This window comes from Lissotriton vulgaris, chromosome 6 (assembly GCF_964263255.1).
Source record: "Lissotriton vulgaris chromosome 6, aLisVul1.2, whole genome shotgun sequence".
Classification (NCBI taxonomy): Eukaryota; Metazoa; Chordata; class Amphibia; order Caudata; family Salamandridae; genus Lissotriton; species Lissotriton vulgaris.
In genome coordinates this window covers 1,687,149,106-1,687,161,564 of record NC_141694.1, presented here as the reverse complement: position 1 = coordinate 1,687,161,564, position 12,459 = coordinate 1,687,149,106, and the positions used below count along the sequence as shown (strand labels likewise).

The window sequence follows — 12,459 nt, the reverse complement described above, 5'->3', positions numbered from 1 at the left end:
GGTTGGAGCAGAACAAAAGGACATCGCAGAGTGCTTTGATAATGCCACACCGTCTCTTTGGGAGGAGCTTTATTACTGGGCAAGTTTTGTGCGTGGGTATGTACCCTGGAAGAGAAAGTACTGCTACCAACTGGCTCAGTTTGCAGAGTCAATTTTCATTTGTTTAGACGAAATGTCTATTGCCTGTTGGGGTGTTTGAGAGTGAGAAGAAGCTGTGATCATGCAACTGAGGCTTGGAAGTACTCTGATGTTTTCAAGTGAAAAACTATTGTACTATACCAAGGTTAATACCCAAGACTCATTTATTTAAAAATAAATTGGATAGAAAGAAGGTTGGTGTGATGTCCTCGGTATTTCAGATTAAAAGAGTGCAGTAAGTAGAGGACTGAGGAACCAACATGCATATTAGAGATGGTGAGACCTTTAGGCCAAGCACACATCTTAACACATGCATTTGTAAAGAGCACGTTCACCCAGAAGAAATAAATTGGTGATGAATAACATTTTTATTGTTATCCAACTCAAATGTACTCATTTTATTGCCCTTAGAAGGATGAAAGGCTGAGTGAAGCTGCCATGTTTTGAACCAGTGACCATGTTCTGTTATGTCATGTTAATTTAACTTCTTAAGCACAACGGTTACCCTGGGGTGTCCTGGCGCTGAGCACTGCCCATTTGGTTGCTGTGGTGTAGGGGGACTATGAAGCAAATAACCAAGTTTTCAGTCCCTTCCTGAAATAAAGAGGTCAGTTGAGTTTCTGAGGTGAAATGGTAGATTATTCCAGGCCTTTGAGGCACATGTGATAAAGCTCAAACCATCCCAGCTCGCTTTTTTGACTGGCTGAACTATCACTTTTCTTTGCTCCCATAGAGCGAAGGGTTCTTCTGGGAACATACCATTGAAACCGTTGTTTTACGTAGTCGGGGCCACTCACTTGAGGGCCTTAAAGACCATGCAGAGGGCTTTAAAGTGTGTCCATGTCCATAAATTGTATTCATGAGGTGAAACACAGGCCCCTATAGTGGAAGCATTATTTCACTATGCCACAAGACCCAGATTTTGTGCTCACTTGCAATGTTCTTACCTGCACTTTTCAAGAGAAGTTCTTGTCCACTGACCCGAGGCCAGGAGATCCGATGAGTCAAAAACAAATATGGATGCATTCACCAGTAATTCACTAAATCACCAGCATATTTCAGATGTGGGGTGAGCGTTTCAAAACATGAACAAAGGAAATGCCTTTCAGCCACAAGGAGTCCCAGATATCATGAAGAAAAAGGAGTTCGCTAATCCTATGTCCTTGAATCTAAAACACACAAATAAGACCCTGTGATTTTAATCTGAAGCATGTGTCTGGAAGCAGGGCGCGGCCTCCCGACAATATGTCTGCAGTTTGCCGTAAGGTATTACAGTATGCGATTTGTCAATGCCAGCTTCATGCATGGTGAAAACACAATACTGAGAGACGGGGAACTCAGTGCTTGAGTGGATTTGGCAAAAATGCATGAAAAATGACGATACACCCCTGGAATCACGCAGATCAACTGCCAACGGCTAACTTAAAAGGTGTCTGAATGTAAAGACCATGGAGGCATTTTTTATGAGTTTTGTCCTTAAACAGTGTTAAGTTACTTTTATAGCACTTTCTTGCAATCAGTGCCTCCTTTGCATACAAGAAGGACTTGCCATTTTAGAAAAGTATAGGAAACTCTAGAAGGGGTGAATCATTTTTTTTTCTATACAGTGGTCAGAGTAAACATATAACCCTGAGAACCAGTTCTGCCTCACAAAATAGCACTGTGTGACACACTTGCCCCGGAGGTGTATTTTAATGGAATGTTTTCTTACGCTACAATACATTTACCTGTGCAAAGGACTCTGGGGGCACAAAAGTACATCTCACTTTCAGGATCGTAATGTGAAATGGAAAATGTTTTTTAAATCTACACTGGTTGGATAGCTGTGGTGGAATTTCCCAATCACATGGCCTTCATGAAATCCAGTGTGGAAAGGTTTTCTGCAGGCGGGGTAAAGGAAGACCCTTCTTGGTGTCACATAATTGCTGTGATTTTATCGATTTTTCTATAGAACAGAAGAACAAAACTTTCGTTCCAAAGTCCGCCCTAGATGGCACGTCATGTATTTTGAGATTTTTGAAATGGAGGTCAGTGACTTATTAATGAATTCACAACCTTCTCAATTTTTCAGAAATTGACTGTGATTCCTTAGTGTAAAAAAATTTGCTCTTTGCTCGTGTCAAAGGAAAGGTGATGATTTTGCTGTGAAAGTGACTATCAGGATATGGTTGTACGTTCTGGGTAGATACATTTCGGAATCTACGTGGCACCCTTCTGTGGGTCTGCAAAAGACAGTGGCGTAGCTAGATCTTCTGGCGCCCGGGGCTATCGGACAGATTGCCACCCATGGAAGGTAGATGGAAGGGGATGCGGGGGAAATAGACGGCGACACAATAAAAATATACATTGAAAAATGGAACGACGCATCGGTCAGTGCACACCCACCCACACCCCTCTGTGGCATGAATCGGAACCTAGACAAGTTCCTACTGTACAGGCAGCCTGGAGGGAGAGGTAAAAATTAAATGTCACTTACTTCGATTAGGGCAGGATACAGTCAGTCAACCGAACCATCCTGGTCCACTCGTGGCCTCCTCCTGAAGTTGAAGAAGGCAGCTACTAACGCAAGGACAGTCACAGGATTGAAGACTGGGGCCGGGGCCGCAAAGCGACTTGTGGCAGCAGACAGTGCAGGAAGTGCACACAGAGTGACACAGGCTAGGCAGCCCAGTGCACGTGTGCGTGAGAAGATTAACCAACCAGTGCCAGATAGTAGCAGAGGCGCAACTAGAGCCAAATTTCAATGAGGGGGGATCGGGGGAGCTAAGAAAAAAATCTAATTCTTCAAGCAATAGACAGAGTGGAGATGCAGGGGCTCTAAGAAGGGGTACAAACCCAACAAAGCCTCATTAACAAGCAATGGTATTTTAAAGACCTGTGAAGTACTTGGGTGCAGCTGTGTGTGCCCGGAAAGCGGTCACAGCCTGGACTGCCACACACGAAGGGGGCTGAAGCCCTTTGAGCCCAATGGAACTTGTGCGCCTGGGACAGTCAGCAGTAGACAGGCACTCAGACTGCCTGCCAGTAGTGCACAGCAGACAACACTGCACACTAGTCACTCTCAAGTGTGGAGGAGTCTCCGCTCTCCGACCCTGATGATGACCCTCACATCACCGTGTGCGAGTGAGACTGGGGGGGCCGCTCAGAGGGTGCGGGCTGGCTTAGACCGCGGGAAACACACTCACCAACCAAGCTCTAGTCCTTGTGCAGGCAGCAGCCAGCAGCGCTGACAGCTGAGCGCGCGGTGCAACTCAAGAAGCCTTATGCACAGGAGGCAGCCAGGCTGTAGGCAGGGGCCAGGCCCGGCGTCGAGGATGAGGCGCGACGCCTATGATGAACTCTCGAGTCGAGTCAAGTCACCGTGTGAGTGAGAGTGACTGGAGTGTGAGAACTGGCGAGCGGGGGCACTCAGAGGGAGTGGGCTGCGCCGGGAATGACACTCAATGACAACACCAAGCTCTTCTACTCTATGTCTTCATTTGGTAGCCAGGTAGACGCAGGCAGCGGCACTCAGCATGCAAGCAACTCAGCAAGCCTTATCCTGCCCGGCAGCACAGGGCCCAGGGACAGGCAGGGGCCAGGCCCGGCGTCGAGGTGCACACCGTGCGTAGAACAACTATGCTGAGCTGCCTTTCTTCACTAGTCTGAGAGAGTCGGTGCTGCAGTACTGTACAGTGTACTGACTGGAGGACGGCACCAGACCAACCTCAGACAGGGATTGCTAGCAGCAGGCTTAGAAGCCAACGAACTGCAACTGACCGTAGCTCCACACGCGCCGCCGGCGGCAGGACGTCCCGCAGCCTATTAATGATTGGAGGTTAAATTGTTACTGTAGCAGCTAGAGCTGCCTGCGAGCCATTTTGCCCAACCCCCAAGCCTGCTGGAAGCAGCGTGCCTCGACTCTCCAGGATACTCCAGGCCGGCCTGGAAACGTGTGTGCAGCAGCATTCACAACCATTTGCGCTTGCACTTCAAACACGTGTGCGGTGCAACCGCCTCGCCGCCCCAAAATAGTGCAGTCTGGGGCGGACCGCCCCCTTCCCCAGCTACGCCACTGGTCAAGGGAATGGATAATTGTGTGAATTTCATAGAGCGATATAAACTGGATGAAAATGCAGAAGGTAGTCAGCAAGCAGACGACAGGCCTGTGTGCAGTGAGGCAGTGCTTAATTTGTAAAATGTTAAGTGCAGGGCCCTTGTCAGGAGGCCACTGCCCCTGCCAGCACTCATTGTATTAGTCAGGTCTGTCCCTCTGGGGCTGAGTAGACTTTGGGTGCACCAGCACCAACAGTTGCTTTAAGTACTGGATTGTGGTATGACTCAAGGTCATGTGGTTGCTTTATCGTGAAGGCTTACAAACACCATTTTGCTTACTGCTGTATCTATATGAACACTCATCTGCGTGAGAGGTTTGCAGACAACTTGTTGTAAAAATCAGTTCTACTCTTCCCTCAATCACAGCAAAGAGCAAGTGGAAAGTTAGTGAAAACCAATAAAATAGAGGACATAGACGCAAGTGTGTTGGCTAGGGTGGTGGTGGTGGTGTAGGTGAATGCGTTTGTAAACGTTTGGCAAGAGTTTTGGCAAAAGCGAGTGGAGTGTTTGTGGGCTGAGTGTAGGTGGGAATGGTTGTGTTTTGGTGGAATCTGCGTGGTGTATGTGCCGCAAGGCAGTGTGTTGGGGAGTTTGTGTGTGTGTGTAATTTTTCTTACCTTTGCTCTTGTTGCGCATTCCTTGCACTCGCAGGAAAAGAAGTAAGAGTCCTTCAGCCTGTCGTTTCTGTCTTCCGTGGGATACAAAAGATCGATGTAGCTGGTAAAAATCTGAAAAACAAAGCATGGCATTTAGCTGAAGTAGACATTGAACAGCAGCATGGCTGAGGCGGTAGGCTTCCTTTTCAAACTGGCATTCAAAAAAATCATACAAAGCTTCCAAAGTACAAATATAATTCAGTGTAGGTACTTATTTCACTGCAGTGATTAATCAACAATATTTCTCAACAGTGACCTGTTCCTCGTCTCTCTAGACCTAGAACGCAACATGTGCCCCTCCCCTCTGGCCCTGACAAGTGAGCTGAGTTGCACAAAGAACTGCATCTCTAGGGATGGAAAGGGGGTGGCGGGACTCGCAAGGGGTTCTGTACAAGTTTTTCTTGGATCAGATCCAGCCCCTTCCAAAACAAACAACCCTTAACTCGAACAACCCATTTTTAGGTCGAGCCTGGTCAGCGCATGTGCTGCTGCGAGACAGGCAGTATTGGAGTATGGCTTTGAAGCCCCGCCTACTCTCCGCCCATTTTTTTTAATAGGCTTGTGTCATTGTCCTTTCTAAACGCTGGCTTCCGAGTCGCTTTTAGGCTTATTAGTCCCTCCTTGTCTGCATTTGTTACCTACCATAATGACTGGACCTTTTACTTGTCTTGTTATACGGTCTGCTTTATCTGCTGTGAGCACTATTTTGTTTAATGATTTGCCCCTATTCCACCCACTATGTCGCAGCACGCCCCTACCTTTTATTTCATTTACTAATAGCGGTCCGCTTTAACTATAGCGGCCACGTTTCTTTCTTTCTTTCTTTTGGCAGCGCGGTCCGCTTTAAGTCTAGCAGCCGCTCTCACTGTTTTGTTTGTTTGTTTGTTTATAAGCGCCCATGCGGGGCTTCCACATTCATGGAGGCTGTGCCCCTTTGTTTAGACAAGCTGCGTTTAAAGAAAGGTGCACCACCGCTATTAAAGTAAATGCGCGGCATGGGCCCTTTTGCAACAAAAAACATCGGTTTGTCAACTTAACAAACAGATGCATTTTTTTGTCAAAGTGCCCTATGACGCAGTTTCACTTTAATGTTGACACACCCCTTTCTTTAGACGCGGCTTGTCTAAAGAAAGGGGCGCGGCTTCCATGAATGTGAAAGCGCTGCATGGGCGTTAGAAAATTAACAAATATTTGCAAAGCAATAGGTCTTGCATTTGCGAGAGTTTAAGCTATTGCATTGCCAATAGTTCAAACTCTCGTAAATGCGAGACCTACTGCATTTCAAATGCTTGTTTTTTTAAAAAAAAATTACGTTGCATGTCAGGCTAGCAGGTATATATTTTGTATACGGCTCGATTGCTTCTCAAACTATTGACCGCCGCACAAAAGCAAAATAGGAGAAAACTTTTTTTTTTAAATCTCCCTCTGTAAACTCAAGTTAAAATATTACAGATTTCAATAAACACCAGCATAATGAAACTTTCAAAAAAGGAAATACTGTGACAGACAGTCGGTGTCTCTTTTTCTCTTTCCAGTTGTTTAACTTCATTTCCATCCCATCATGGCTGACGTCATCAATAGTAGGTGCATTAGATGCAAGTGAGGAAGAGCCAGCATCTCCCAAACGCCGCAGGGATGACGAGTGTGCATTGCTGAGACATAATTCTCCTCTGCCTCTTGCTTTCCAAGTATAAACAAGCCGAACACAAAGCTTCTGTGGATGCAGCCTTATCTCTTCTCTGCAAGATGCCACCGACTAAAGAAACAGCTGGCCCTTCCTGTCTTGCAGCATCGCTTACTGTCACCCTTCAAGATAGCAACTACGCCACAGGACAAGGATGCCCCTTGCCTGCCTTGAAGGTTGGCGGCCGCTGCGGCCTGCAGTTAGCACGCGCGGCCAGGAGATGGCGCCAGAGGCCGCGCAACCATACGAGGCAACAGCTGGGAAAACAAGATAATTCGCTGTAATGTGCTGCTGGAGTCCACAGCTTGTCCAAGTTTGTCTAAGAGGGATATCTGTCTAATGTCTAAAGTCAGATTAAGGCATTCATCAAGATGCAAAACGCTTAGCAGGCTTAGTCAAAGGCGACACTCCACACTGTCCGCTAGAGCTGCCAGAGAGATATCCCATGTCACGCCGGAAGCCAAGGCCGAAAGTTTGCTTTGTCCTGCACTGCAGCGCGAGGCAAACACAGATTACATGATCCTGCGCGCATTATACCTGCTCACCTTTGTCAAGCATTTTTATCAGCTCTTTACATGCATTTGTGTGTGTTTTTATTTCTCCTTTTTCAACATCCAAGTAGACGTTTAGTTTTTTTTCCGAGCGCCCCTACCTCTCCGCCCTTTCTTTTGGCGCCTGCCTCTCGCCCCTCGACTTTCCTGTACCCCGGTGATACTCCGGTTCCTTTGCCGAGCTGGCAATCTACATATGCCCAGCGGGGTTTCCACAGCTGTCCAAAGTAATTAGCATGACGGGAAGAATCCCACGTTTAAATCTTCTTCAAAAACGTACAGGCAGTGCTTGAAATGAAAAAATATATGAAGTCCACGTACTCTGTTCCAGAGTACCTGCGTGTTTCCTAGAAGTGTCGGTACTCTCCTATTTAAAAGTATTAGGTTGTTATGTCGTGGGCCCTAGGCCCACATGTTGGCAATGACTGGGCACGCACTCTGGTATACTGCTGGGTTACTGAGCCACGAGCACGTGCGCTCAGCTCCTTTTATTGACTGATGTCACGTGCCTCGTGACATCAGTGGTGGGTGGGTGTTTAGTGTAGGCTTACAACATTAACCCTTAGACTGTGTCTGCTAGGACACAACATTCCTCCCAAAATTTGATAAAAATTAAGGAAAGACAAAAAGTCCGAACCTGTGGGAGGAAGTACATAAATATACAGTAAATAAGTCTCTTCAGCTGCTTGCTTGATGACGACGGTGGAAATTGCTGCTGAAACTTTAGTTCTTCTTGGCTTGACGTCTTGGTTCTTGGAGGGCGTGCGCTTGTGGACTTGCGCCGTGGCAGTGTGTTGGTCAGTCCACTGAGATCTTGTTTTTGAGGGTGACGCCAAACAGGATGACCAGATGTTAGACTGGGATGATGTTGTCTTCTGCTGGTCCGTCGGTTTCTTCACTGTCAGCAGCTTGGCTTCACATTACAAAGGATAGAGTGTTTGAAGGACATTCTTCTCACTAGGACGCCCCTCTCTAGGGTGTTCTCCTGCCACAAGATGTCCCGGAGGCCCTTTACATCAGGTTTCCACTGGGCCGGGTATTATTCCACAGAGTTGCTCCAACTCCACAGTCTGCGTGTGAATGGAGGAGACGATGAGGGTACTACCTCACAAAGTCCGTAGCTCCACCTGAAGGGTAGTTGTTGACTCTTGCCTTTGCGCACAAGTTCCTCTTCTTCCTGGGACGTGCAGGTTAGACGGCGATGGATCCATCTCTCGCGTCGGGACCCTTGCCACCGGTGTCCCTGAGGCCTTTGCCCCTTGGATCTCCACGGGCTGGTGTGGATTGGTCAGCTCTCCTTGTTCAGGCCATCTGAGCTCCCTCCGCATCCAGGTTTCCGCTCGATCCCAAAGGTGGGTGTTGCCAATGGTCCAGCCTGTGCTCTCCTAACGTCCACGGGTCGTCGGGGTCTTGTGAATGGGTGCCTGTTCTGTTCTTGGTGCTCTCAGTGTTCTCCTGGACGTGTGGGTCACTGTACACGATGTTGTGGTGTGTCACCTCTTCTTCTTTTAAGTGTGTAAACTTATCACACCTCTCCTCACCTTTTCCAGATGTTGTTCTTGGCGTCGTGCCACATGACTTCTTTCTTCATTCTTTTCTCCATGGCGTTGTGCCACTCATTCTCCCTTCTCCTTTTCGCGACACGGTGCGGTCACTTTTCTTCCTTTGTCTTGCTGACCAGGCTTCTTCAAGCAGGTTGCACTCTCTTCCTGTTTCCGTCTGGTCTTGTCCTGTCTTTAGGACACTGTCTTCTCACCACTCTTCGGTGACTGGACCGGTCATTACGATCTTCTCTCTTGCCTCCTATTACTTCTTTTCTTGTAAGTGTTGAGTCCGTCTCTCCGGGTCTTCTTTCGGACAGTCTCCTGATCTCTCAGTTCACGGACGTCTTACGGCAGGACATCTTCATCCTAACTTCTTGGCAGAATACCTTCGCTGCGCCTTTATGGCGGGTCAGCATTCCGGCGACCTGTTGTCAGGTAGGTTATCTTCTTTTTCCTTCACGGGCGATCATCTGGGTGATTGGCTTTTGCATTGGCGCACTTTTGTCTGCGCGTCGGCGCACTTTCTTCTGCGCTCTTCTTATGCTTAGCAGGTACCGGAGGGTTACGTCACCTCTCCTTGAATCTTCTCCGGTGGGCGCACTTCTCGCACACGATCCCGGTGAGACTCTTTAGCTTCGTGGGACGTTAACCGTGCGTGGTTTCTTCGCCTACTTTTGGCTGCGGGGTAACTTTGCGTCACTCTCCCAATGCACGTCAGTGTGAATTGCGGTTACAAAATCTTGCTTCACTTCGTACCGGCCGCGGTACATCTTCAGTATAGCTTTTGTTCCTTGCGCTTCTTTTTTTTTTTTAGCTCCTATGGCGTTGTCGCTCTTTCTCATGTGCGTGTCGCCCTTCTTTTCCTTCTTCAAACACTTGGGTACTTGCCTCGCACGTCTTCTGGTGCTTTGGGTGTGGCTTCCTCTCAGTTAGCCGCTTGCTGCTTGCGGTAGACGTCTTGACTCTCCCTCGTCGTCCAGCGTGAGGTTGTCTTCTTCTGCGGTTGCGGTGAGCACTTGTGGCGCCCAGGCGTCACCTCACCAGTGATGATGGCTCTCTGTCTCCGTCTGTGTCGCTGCAGGCTTGTTTTCTCCCTGTAGGCTTTCCCTTGCCTTGTCTTGTGCTTTTTTGCTGTACTAGTCCATGTTCTGCTTTCGCAAACTGGTGTGGGCTGTAGTCTTTAGTCTGAGTTGTTGCAGGCTTGCCTTGTGCTTGTTTGCTCTTGTGGCGCAGTACCGCCCTGTCCACTAGATGGCAGTGTTTGTGACTTTTGAAACCATTCGCCTCCGGTATTTCAATGATGCCGGTCTCGTGCTCGCACCTCTCATGGATGAGGACCTTTACACGGATGCCTGCTGCTCTGGATGCACACGGGCCGCTCCTTGGGGCACACGCATGCAAGCCATACTGGGACTTTACTTTAATGCAGGTGAGTCTCATTAATTGTATGCACTTCGGCTGGGTGCATTTGCAGTGAACCGCACGCTCTGCCTTGTTGAGAGCAGATGCTAGCGCGTTAAATCGCTTCCCCGGCTGTGTGTAGGGGGGGTTTGTGTCACCACAGCTGCGGGTGGGCTCTGCTTTGTATGTTACGCTGCCGGTCACTTTCTGATGCCTCACACGAGGCCGGACTCCTGCTGACTCTTTGCTCCTTCCCCCGCCGCCGCAGCCTCTCACAGTTCCTCGGCTGCGCGGGGAGGAGCAGGAGCTGCTGGCAGGGATTGTGTGTCATTAGCTGGTGGGGGTGGATCGCCAGCAGTCTGGGGTGCCTCGCCGCCCGTTCACTCTTCAGGCCTCACCTCCCCGACCCACCGCCGCTGGCTCACTCCTCACGCCGCGCGGGTGGGGGGAGGTGTCCACACCATCGGGGCAGGCTGTTGGCGCTCTTGGGGGCATTCGTTGCCAGCGGAGATTCCCAGGCCGTATCGGTGGCACTATAGAGTGCGGGTGGGCTCCGCTGATTGTTCCCAGCGCCGGCAGCTCTTCACACGCTGCCGGTCGCTCACCGCTTCACTTAGGCAGGCCGGGCAGCATCCCTCATCGCAGCGGGTGGGCTCTGCTTACCGGGCATTTCTTTGCGGCGCGTCTGGCGGCCGTCTTCACTTCTCCTCTGGCCACAGCAGCGGGTGGGCTCCGCTTTCCTTACTCGGGGCCCCGCAGCTCGCCACACGGTGCAGGCGCTTTTCTTTCAACGTTTCTTCACCCCGCCGCCACGCTTCACACACCGCGCGGCGGGGGACGCTGCAGGCAGGCCGCGGATGGGCTCCGCTGGTCTGCCTTATTCGTCTTTTCTTTTCGGCATCATGGCCATGCGGGTGGGCTCTGCTAATGTTCAGTCATGAGGGGGGGTCGCTCCTGGAATGCGCGACCCCCCGGGGCCATTCACAGCCCCCGGGCTCACCTCTGGCCTACGGGCCTTGTAGTCAGCTGCGGCTGTGGCGGGTGTGCTCCGCACAGCCTCTCCTCACCGGGGCAGTCGCGGCCGATGCGGGTGGGCACTGCACGGTCTGCTTGTTCTGCTGTGGGTACACCTGCGGCACGGCAGCGCCTGGCGGGGCTAGAGAGGTGCGGGGTGGGCTCCCGGTAACTCTCTCCTCATCATTCCGGCCCGGGGCCCAGCACACGCCCTTCGGGTCTTCACCACAGGCTGTCCCGATCCTGGGGGAGGGGGCACGCCGTCGCCCTGTTTCTCTCTCCCCCCTTCACCCACGACGCTGGTGCTGTGGCAGGCTGGGCTCAGCCACCACTCCTCGTCGCCATTGTTGTGTTCCGGGCCCTAGGCCCACATGCAGATAGGAACTGGACACGCACACAGATTGATTGCTGGGTTAGTCAGCCACGAGCACGTGCGCTCGGCTCCTTTTATTGACTGATGTCACGTGCCTCGTGACATCAGTGGTGGGTGGGTGTTTAGTGTAGGTTTACAACATTAACCCTTAGACTGTGTCTGCTAGGACACAACATTAGGTCTCTCATGAGAAGTGCCGGTACTCTCCCTCTCAATATAAAAAAAAGTGCTGGTACTCTCCCTCTCAAAATAAAAAAAGTGCTGGTACTCCATACCGGGCAGTACCGGCCCATTTAAAGCACTGCGTACAGGGTCCTGTAGGAGAAATGTTACTCGATAGAGACCCAGCGCAGCAGTTTTAAATAGCGCCGATATGGCCTACGGGCAATACAGCGCTTTACAAAGAGGCACGGAGTATCAACACAAAAACAAAACACGATAAATCGCAGCAGAGAACGCAGGTTAATACAGGCGCCACTGCAGAGGCGCAGGGGGTAGGGGAGAAAAATATCAGGTGCATGAAGGTTGACTGGGGGCCCGTCGGAAAGCCCCTAAGAAGAAGGGGCTTATGAAAGAGAGACCAAAATAAACTGGGGGTATTATTTCACGTAAAAGGTGAAAGGAGTAAATACAAGTTAGTGAAGCGAACAAACAAGTGTTAAATATATAAAAAGCGCAGATTGAAGAAACAAGTATTAGGACTGTCCAAGCAAAACTAGGCACATTTAGATGAGTGCTGAGTGGAAGTATCTTTGGGGCAGTAACAGCTTCAGAGCGTTCTAGGTCTCGCCTGGGCAGCGCTTGCGCTGTCTCTTCGAGACATGCTGTATTTAGGATATGAGCATGAAGATCCACCCACTTTTTGCTCATCTTTTTAATTGGCTCCTGTCACTGTCCTTTTATAAATGGGGGCTTTTCATTGGTTAATAGGCTTAGTAGTCACTTCTTAGTACCACATTTTCTCTTCTTGTAACCTCCCATGAGGACACCCCCTGTTACATGT

General features: G+C 49.9%; 1 protein-coding gene across 1 annotated transcript in view; it reads right to left on the bottom strand.

The window, feature by feature from the left end:
- Positions 1–12,459, bottom strand: part of SMYD2 (SET and MYND domain containing 2) — a 263,828-nt gene that overhangs the window by 32,097 nt on the left and 219,272 nt on the right. The window contains exon 8 of the mRNA XM_086927896.1: positions 4,851–4,961. Within this exon, the coding sequence (XP_086784022.1) occupies positions 4,851–4,961 (111 nt within the window). The remainder of the gene's footprint in view (positions 1–4,850; positions 4,962–12,459) is intronic.